General features: G+C 44.6%; 1 protein-coding gene across 1 annotated transcript in view; it reads left to right on the top strand.

Moving 5' to 3' along the window:
- Positions 1 to 38: 38 nt before the first annotated feature.
- Positions 39 to 10,056, top strand: part of Rbbp4 (RB binding protein 4, chromatin remodeling factor) — a 21,966-nt gene continuing 11,948 nt past the window's right edge. The window contains exons 1-3 of the mRNA XM_021200352.2: positions 39 to 167; positions 738 to 885; positions 6,553 to 6,698. Coding sequence (XP_021056011.1) covers positions 152 to 167; positions 738 to 885; positions 6,553 to 6,698 — 310 coding nt within the window. The 5' untranslated portion in view covers positions 39 to 151. The remainder of the gene's footprint in view (positions 168 to 737; positions 886 to 6,552; positions 6,699 to 10,056) is intronic.

The following is a 10,056-nucleotide window of genomic DNA, read 5'->3' as shown; positions in this document are numbered from 1 at the left end:
CCCCCAGCCCCCTGCCTGCCTCCCCCCCCCACGCACGGGCCGCAGGAAACAATAGAGGCCGCGCGCGCGGAGCGAGCGCTCGGAGCCTCCCCGCCCCTCCTGCAACGCACGACCCCGGGATCCCCCAACCCCTCCCGGCTCGCCTGCCGCCATGGCTGACAAGGAAGGTGAGTGTGCCGAGGCCGGCTCGCGAGGGAGGGTGCTGGCTTGCGGGGCAGTGGCGTGGCCTGTTATGCGGCCTGAGACGGAGAGCAGGCCCGACTCTGGCGAGCCTCGTCCCAGCGACTCCGGCCTGAGGACTGAGCCTCCCCGGCGGGGCGGGCTAACGGCGCAGCAGCTCCTCCGGAGCGGATGCGAGGCGACGCCAGGTCTCGGGCCTAGGCGAGTACCGGGCTCCCTGCCGGTCCCCCTCTGCCTGCCGGGACTCGGGGACGCCGCTCTCCATCCCCAGGCTCGATGCGCAGGTAGCTCCTCCCCGGGTTTGCGCGCCACCGTGCTTCGTTCGAGGTTGGACACCCATCGGCCCCGAAGGAATAACGGAGTGTCCACGGGCTGGGGTGGCCCCAGGACTTCCGGCCCGCCGCGGCCGAGAGTGGCGTTGGTGCCCGCGACCTGGGAGATTAAGATGAATCTCCATTTCGTTGTCAGAATCCGGACGCCCCGCCGGTGGCATGGAGAGGTTTTATCCCTTTCAGTTTATGTTCGTTAACTTGATTTGTTTTTTAAAAACATCTTAGCGGCCTTTGACGACGCGGTGGAAGAACGGGTGATCAACGAGGAGTACAAAATATGGAAGAAGAACACCCCTTTTCTTTATGATTTGGTGATGACCCATGCCCTGGAGTGGCCCAGCTTAACTGCCCAGTGGCTTCCAGATGTGACCAGGTGACGCGAATCTCTTGAATATTACTTTGGTAGTTCATATATTTCAATTGTTTTTTTTTTCTCCAGTCACTGGGGGGGGGGGCATAATCAGAGCCTATGAGTAGTATTTATTTTCCTCGACTAAAAATAAGGTCAAAAACAAGATCGTTTTGTAATTTACCCTGCAAAGAAAACATGCTTTGCTGTTGTTTTTTTCTTTTTCAACTTATTATCTCTATTTGTATGAATACACTGAAGCCAGAAGAGGGCATTGGATCCCAGTACAGACGGCTGTGAAGCCACCATGTGGTTGCTGGGATTTGAACTCGGGACCTCTGGAAGAGCAGTCAGTGCTCTTAATCGCTAAGCCACCTCTCCAGCCCTGGTTTTGTTTTTTCCCTCAGCCCTGAGTTGACTAGCCATTCTTAAGACCGGAGTTGGCCATGTAATATAAAGCCTGACCGTTTCCAAAAGTTACTCTGGGTCCAGTTTATTCAACTAAACATTTGATTTCTCAAGTCATTTATAAGGTTAATAAATAGCAAGATAAAACTGGGGTCTGCCTAACTGAAGTGGTGGCGGGTGTTTTCAGCAATAGTGTGATGTTTTGGGGGTGAGGGGCTGGAGGGTTGTAATGTTTAGTGGTTGTGACCTAGATGGGGACTTTGATCCTTAGCACAGAAAGTTGGGTGGGGACCCTGGGACCCTACAGCGAAATTGCATACACAAAATGACTAACCAAGGGGAATGTCTGTCAGCATGAACTACCAGACTGGCTTGCAGAAACAAGTGGCAATCCAAAGATGGTGGATGTGGGTAGTTACTGATGTAAATTTGGCAAAAGTATACTGAATTCTTTTGAAACTTGGGAGTTAAGATATGCACAGAATTCAATCGTGAGGCTGATGGGGTTCAGCAGGTAATAGGAATTTGGAGTAAAGAGTTGTTTTGGTTTGAAGGCTGGGAATTGAACCTTGTGCATGGTAAGGAAGGCAGTAAGTCTGCAATCCATCTCCTCTGTGTCAGGGAAAGTTCATGTGCATTTACTAGAAACTTAAGAATGAGGCTGCTGCCTTTGCAGCAGTGTAGAGGGAAATGGAGACCTTTATCTGAAGGATGGTGAGCAAATCCACGCAGGCACCCAGAAGTTTGGAGCTGGACCTTTCTTTTCATACATAGGAGTCTTTCTTTTGCCTGCATGTTTGTCTGTATCGTGTGAGTACAGGGCCTGCAGAGGTCAGAAGAGGACTGGAACTGGAGTTACACTGTTGGGAGCTGCCATAGAAGTGTTTGGAATCAATTCCCGAAAGAACAGCCAGTGTTCTTGCTGCTGAACTATCTCTCCAGCCTGTGGAATTGGGAATTTATTAGATTAAAAAACGAGTTGGGTGTTCAAGCTTAGTAGGGTTCTCTCTATCTGCTCTCTGTGGTTGTTAAACAGTTTGTGTTGAGAGGGTCTGTGGTGCTGCATGCCTGTAACCCTAGCACATAAGAGGCAGAGCAGGGAGATGAGGAGGTCAAGGCTAGCCTATGACAAACCATAAGAAAAAACCTGCATGGTGGTACAGGTCTGTGTTCTAGCACTCGGCATAATTACAAGTTTCAGGCCAGCCTGGGTTACATAATACAACTCTGTCCTCTCCAAAATGTGTGTGTTGGAACAATGAGTCCCAAATTTTAGGTATTACATGATAGTTCAATATAAGGTCCCCCTCCTTCTCCCACACACACTTTTTAAAAAAACTTCCTTTTTTTTTTTTTTTTTTTTTTTTTTTTTTTTTGATTTCTTTTTTTTATTTATTTTTTATTTTCCTTTCTTGGAGACTAGGTTTCTCATAGTTCTGGAAGTCACTCTGTAGACCATGGAGACCCAAATTGAAGTATCTGTTTCTTGGGCACTTAAAAGTATAATCTATATCTAGAATGCTGTACTGGCTTTTCCTCCTTGATATGCTTAAAGTAGTTAGCTTTTGGCATTTCCTAGGTGGTTTATTTAATCCCTTTGGCAACAATTGTAAGCTTTCATTAATCCTACTGCTATAGCATCTTTCCCATCTAGACTGAGGGTTTCAAATTGTAATGTACAACATAGTCAGCTGCAGGTGTTGTAACCTTTGTATCTCCTACCCTCCAGGGCTTCTGATGATAGAACTGAGAATTTGCATTCCTTCCATTTATCCAGTGGTACTCTACTGTTGGTCTAGGACAGTGCTTTCAGAAGCTCTACTTTACTATGGAGATTAATTTTTAGAGAATACAAATGGTATTAAGCTATGGCTCTTACTTGAAACTTAATATTCCTTGTTGCTTACAGTATAAAATCCAGACTGCCTTAAGCCGACATTAAAGAAATTGAACAGTGATTTTAATCCTCTTTCTACGTTTCTCATTTGGCTTCTCCACTTCCAGAACTAGAGTTATCTCAGCCGTATTGCTTGATTTCCCCAAATTTCAGATGAATTAGTATTGTATTTAAATCTAGCCCAGCCCATAATGTATTTGATTGTTTTTTGTTTTATTGAATTGAACCTGGGACCTCATGGATACCAGTTTCACACACTACCACTGAACTGTATTGCATTCCCCAGCTGTTAAGTCCCAGTGGTTTTGCGTGCCTTTCACATGGTATATACTGCCTAGTATTTATGTTACTAATTACTTACATGTTTTTACTGTCTTATTTTGCTTTCTGTTGCTGTGATAAAACACCATGAACAAAAAGAAGCTTGGGGAGAAAAGAGTTTGTTTCAGCTACAGTTTATAATCCATCATGGAAGTTCAGGGTGAGAGCTGAAGTAGATGAACATGGCCTCTGTCTTGTTCAGTTTGCTTGTTAGATAACTCAGAATCACCTGCCCAGGGATGGCACTGCTCATGGTGCCATGGCTAGGTCCTACATAAATCATTAACCCAGAGAATGCTTCCACAGGGTTGCGCACAAGCCATTTTGGTGACGGTAATTCTTCAGTTTGTGTTCTCATTCATTTTGTTTGACTACACATACGTCAGTATGCCTCTTTGTACCTGGCACCTTGTACTGGGTACCTGGAAACTGGGGAGGCTAGAAGAGGGTGTTGGGTCCTCTGGAACTGGAGTACTACACACTTGTGAGCCAGCATGTGGATACTGAAAACTGAACCCAGGTCCTCTGCAAGAACAATGGCTCTTGATCACTGAGCCATCTCCCCAATTCCTGTTCCTAGCTCTTTAAGAAGAGTGCCTGTTTTGTTTTTTATTTTGTTTTGAATTTAGGAGTATGTATATTTTGTCTGTATGTTTATACATACACCCATGTATTGGTTTCCTGAGGACAGAAAATGGCATTGTAGATCCCCCTGGGTCTGAATTACCTCCATATGGGTATTGGGAATTGAACCATGGTCCTCTGGAAGAACAGCCAGTTTTCTTAACTGCTGAACCATCTCTCCAGCTCCAGGGAGTCATGTGTAGTCATCTATGTTTTCAGATAGGAGTGCATGTAGCTCAGTGATAGAATGTTTGAGTGACTGTATTAAGTTTGAGGATGTGGGCCAGTGGATAGAGCAATTGTGGAAGTATGAGGATCCCAGTTCAAATCCCAGCACTGGTATAGATAGCACACTTGTAATTCCAAGAGGCAAACAGGATCACTAGAATAAGCTAGCTAGACAAGCAGAACTGGCAAACCCTGGGTTCAGGAGAGGTAGTTCTGTCTTCAGTCTATCTGGAGTAAAAAGGTAAGCCAGAAGCATGTTGCCCAGTTCTGGCCTTCACATATATAAGCATATGCATGATAGATGTGTACATGCAGAAAGGGTGGTGAGAAAGACAACTCTAGCTTTAGGGAGAACTAAAATAAAAACAAAACTACTTCCAAAGTGTTTGGAGCCGTGTGTGTAGTAATTAGGAACATAGTAAATGTTTGGACAGTGTATTTAATGTTCTCTTTTGCTTATTTGAAAAAGGGTTTTTCTCTGTAGCCCTGGCTGTCCTGGAATTCAGAGCTCTACCTGCCTCTGCCCCTGAGTGCTGGGACTAAAGGCCTGCCACCACTGCCTGGCTAATGTTATTCTTTTGTGAATTACAAGCAAGAACTCTTGGTTTTATACCATAGTTTCTCCTCTCTTTCTGTCTCATCTCTGCTAAGAGTTCTTGGTAAACAAGAATATAGTGGCTTGGCGGGGAGGGGGGAAGCTGGGCAGTGGTGGCACATGCCTTTAATCCCGCCACTTGGGAGGCGGGCGGATTTCTGAGTTCAAGGCCAACCTGGTCTACATAGTTCTAGGAAAGCCGTGACTACACAGACAAACTGGGGGGTAGGAGGATATTGGCATATCTAACAGTTATTTTCTTTTCTTCTTGCCCATTATAAAGAATGTGTAGGGCTGGAGAGATGGCTCAGGGGTTAAGAACACTGAGTGCTCTTCCAAAGGTCCCGAGTTCAAATCCCAGCAACCACATGATGGCTCACAACCATTTGTAATGAGATCTCATGCCCTCTTCTGGCGCATCTGAAGACAGCTACAGAGTGTACTTACATATAATAAATAAATAAATAAATCTTTTTTCTTTTTTTTAAGTGTGTGTAGTTAATTCACTTCTTTATTTCAATAAACTAGGAGAAAAGTAAGTTTCCTTGGAGTAATTCTAAATTTTTGGCTAAGGTAAATAAAAATTGAGTACTGTATTTGTGCCTTAGTAGAGGGCTACTAGAAGTAGGAAATAGACTGCCCAGTAGTCGGTGGGTAGAGGTAGGTGCCTACTGCCAAGCCTGTAACTTAAATTTGAACACCTGAAACCCATGGGATGGAAGGAAAGAACTGGTTTGTTTGTTTGTTTGTTTATCTGTCGATCGATTGATTGATTGATTTAATTCCATTGTGGGGAGGGAGTTGTGCTTGTTGTAAGAGAATGGGCGTGCCCAGGATCTCTCAGACCTAGCCTTTCCAGTGGTTGTAGGTTATTTGACCTGGGAGCTGAACTCAAGTCCTATGAGAAGAGCAGCACCCACTACTGACTCCTATTTTGTTTTTCTTTTTGTTGTTTGTTTGTTTTAAGATTTATTTATTATATATGTAAGTACACTGAAGCTGTCTTCAGACACTCCAGAAGAGGGAGTCAGATCTCATTAAGAATGGTTGTGAGCCACCATGTGGTTGCTGGGATTTGAACTCTGCATGTTTGGAAGCGCAGTTGGGTGCTCTTACCTACTGAGCCATCTCACCAGCCCCCCACTACTGGCTCCTAAACCATGATTTTGGTCCCACTTTTTAAAAGTGGGAAATAGGGGCTTTGGTAATGATTCAGTCTGTAAAGTACTTGCCTCATAGGCACTGGGGAGGCGAGGTCAATCCCCAGCGTTCACAGGCAGGGTTGTCTCTGGGTAAAGTCTTGGAATTGAGGGGATTCCAAGATGGGAAACAGGGGGACCCCTCAGTCTCACCGGCCAGGCTAACCTAATCGGTGAGCTCCAGGTCAATAAAGCAAGAGATAGATAGAAGGCATCTTAAGAGTGATGCCTAATTGTCCTCTGGGATCCACGTGCTCCTGTGCTTGAACTTACGAGGGTTTGGTTGTGTCTGTTTTAAGTAGGAGGTAGTTCGTACTATCTCAAGATGGAATTGTTTGGATTTTCGTTTTGTTATATATGTACATTTCTGACTGATATCCTGGGTTACCAACCTGAATAATGGTGGTTTGTTTTTACAGGCCTGAAGGGAAAGATTTCAGCATTCATCGGCTTGTCCTGGGAACACACACATCTGATGAACAAAACCACCTGGTGATAGCCAGTGTCCAGCTCCCTAATGATGATGCTCAGTTTGATGCATCCCATTATGACAGTGAAAAAGGAGGTAGGACTCTTCAGGATGGAAGAAGTAATGGCATATGGGTTATATCTTCATTAAGGAGGTATACAGTTTAGCTAACCAGGAAGACCTTGACCCAAAGACAGAAATTAGTTCATAGGTGTGGGTTGCTACGCCTTTTTTTTTTTTTTTTTTTTATGTGTGCATGTTTTTTCTACATGTATGTCTGTGCACTACTTGTGTGCTTGGTGCCTATGAAGGCCGGTAAGGGGTATCAGATCCCTGGAAGTGGGGTTATAGAGCCTGGGCCCTCTGGAAGAGCAGCTAGTGCTCAAAATCACCAAGCCATCCCCCTAGCACCATATTGAACTCAGGACCTCTGTAAGAGCAGCCAGTTCTCTTAACCATTGAGCCATCTCTTCATCTCCCCTAGGTTTTTTCCAGGTACCTGAGATGCAGACTAAATGTGTGGTGTGGTTTTCTTTGCTCTTCTGATATCTCTTAAACTAAAGCACATGTGGCAGGAGGATCACAAGTTGTGGCCAACCTGGGGCTAGTGATTCATCATCAGAACAGAAAATGTTTACACAGCACCCAAAGTATACAGTGTGTCTGTGCTGCTATAATTTCATGGGGTCTAGGGGCAAATTAATAAAAACATCTTAGAAGGTTAACTGATTGGGGTGGGGAGAAAAACACAAGATTATGGTTTGTTTTTGGAGACAGTTTCTCTGTGTAGCTCTGACTGTCCTGGTCACTCACTCTAGACCAGGCTGGTCTCAAACTCAGAGATCTGCCTGCCTCTGCCTCCCAAGTGCTGGGATTGATTCTTAGGCATGTGCCACCACCTCTCAGCCACTAAATTATTCTTAGTGACTTAGGACAGTGGAAATGACTGTGGTACCTGTTACATGCATAAAAAGTTTCAGCAACCAGTTTTTTTGTTTTTTAGGAGAATACCCTAACTGCTCACAAACACTTCTTTTTCTAGATAGGAATTGATAACTTAAGTCCCTGTGATGGTTTGAGTATTCTTGGGTGTGTGTGGGGGGGGGGTGGCACTATTAGGAGATGTGGCCCTGTTGGAGTAGGTGTGTCACTGTGGGCATGGGCTAATAATACCCTAGTTCTAGTTGTCTGGAAGTCAGACTTCCACTAGCAGCTTTCAGATGAAGGTGTAGAGCTCTCAGCTCTGCCTGCACCATGCCTGCCTAGATACTGCCATATTCCCACCTTGATGATAATGGACTGATGAACCTGTAAGCCAGCCCCAATTAAATGTCCTTTGTAAGTCTTGCCTTGGTCATAGTCTGTTCGCAGCGGTCAAACTAAGATGAGCCCTCACACCAAACCATCAGAAAAGGTAGAGTCAGTGGGAAAGTTGCCTTGAATCATCCCTGGCTCAGACAGAGCTACAAAAAGTACATGATGGGCTGCTTTTACTAACACTGGTGATCACAGATAATCAGTGCTTAGTATATGGAGAACTCTCAGGGCAGCTTCTAGAAATTTAGCAAGAATTTGACTTTGGGTAGGACAGGAATAAAAGCAAACTAGAAAGAAGTAAACCCGCTTCAGCCTCAGCACTGGCTGGGCTGTTAATGGTTTGGGGGTTTTTTTTTGTTTGTTTTTTTGTTTTTGGTTTTTCGAGACAGGGTTTCTCTGAATAGCCCTGGCTGTCCTGGAACTCACGTTGTATACAAGGCTGGACTAGAACTCAGAAATCCGCCTGCCTCTGCCTCCCCAGTGATTCTTTTCAATCCTCGCTCCTTCCCTTGAGACCCGTTGACTGACTGAGCTTACTTGGTCATTAGTATGTATTGGTGATTAACAGAAAGAACCCTTCATTATGTGTAAGTTTATTTCGGATCCAGCTATTGGCCTGGATTGTACCTGTGCAAATTTGGTCATTTTTTTGAAGTTTTTCTCTGGTATATGGTTGGTTGAAGGAGGAAAGCTCTGACTTTAAGCGTGAGGGTGGATAGAGATCCTGGGGTGGGGTTATGTAACCTCTGAATCCAGTTCTATCCCTTCATTGTTTTTTGTTTTGTTTGTTTGTTTTGTTTTTTGATGAGTTCCTGGGTAATTGAACTCAGTGTTATGTGTGTTTAAGGCTAAGTGTTCTTATCACTGAGTTACAGCCTCAGATCTAAATGGGGTAGATTGTGTTTAAATTGTATTTGAGTACAGGAATTGTAATTCAGTGGAACACTTGAGCAAATCTGAAGCCCTGAATTCAGTCACTTTTACTACAAAAATACTGGGGTTTTGTTAGATGAATGTGCATGGTGACACATTCTTAGAATCATAGCCCCTCAGGCTGAGATAGAATGCTCACAAATCCAGGACCAACCTGGGCCACAGAGATGAGTCCTGTTTGAAAAAAGAGACCAATGAGCCAGCTCAGCAGGTAAAAGCCTTTAGAGCCCATGGTAGGAGAGAACTTGACTCCCAATAAATAAATAAATCTTTAAAAAAAAAAAAAAGATTTATTATTATATGTAAGTACACTGTAGCTGTCTTCAGACACACACCAGAAGAGGGCAACAGATCTCATTTCTGATGGTTGTGAGCCACCATGTGGTTGCTGGGATTTGAACTCAGGACCTTCGGAAGAGCAGTCAGTGTTCTTAACCTCTGAGCCATCTCTCCAGCGCCAGGACTTTTTCTTTTTAAAACTTATGTATATGGGTGCTCTGTCTGCATGTACACCTACTGTTAGTAGAAGGCATCAGAACTCATTACAGATTGAGAGCCACCATGTGGTTGCTGGGAACTGAACTCAGAACCTCTTATCTCCTCAGGGTTTTTTTTGGGGGGGGGGGGTTGGTTTGTTTGTTTTTGTTTTTCGAGACAGGGTTTCTCTGTATGGCCCTGGCTGTCCTGGAACTCACTTTGTAGACCAGGCTGGCCTCGAACTTAGAAATCCTCCTGCCTCTGCCTCCCAAGTGCTGGGATTAAAGGCGTGGCTTCTCCTTAGGGTAGATGTAGTGTAGGTAGAATGTGTGGTGTGGGTTTATTTGTTTTTCTGTAATTGGATTCAATAACTTGTAATCTCATTTTGCATGAGTGGTCTCCGAGAATGAATGTGCGCATGTCCATGCCAGCACACTCAGAAGTCAGGACCTTCCTCTGACTCTTGTTTAATCTCCTTTGACATGGTTTTACTGAATTGGAGGCTTGCCCTGCCAGCTAGGCTGCATGTGTGTCTTCATACTCTATTCCAGGGGTTACAGAAAAAAACTGAAGTCATACCCGGCCTTTTATGTTAGTGCCAAACTCAGATCTTCATTCTTGCTGTATAGCAAATTTTTTAACCACTGAGCCATCTCTCTGTCCTCCCAGGTCATTTTCTTTGGAGAGAGAGAGAGAGAGAGAGAGAGAGAGAGAGAGAGAGAGAGAG

Source organism: Mus pahari, chromosome 6 (genome assembly GCF_900095145.1).
Source record: "Mus pahari chromosome 6, PAHARI_EIJ_v1.1, whole genome shotgun sequence".
NCBI lineage: Eukaryota > Metazoa > Chordata > Mammalia > Rodentia > Muridae > Mus > Mus pahari.
The sequence above is the reverse complement of the archived record's forward strand: the minus strand, read 5'-3'. Positions and strand labels throughout refer to the sequence as shown.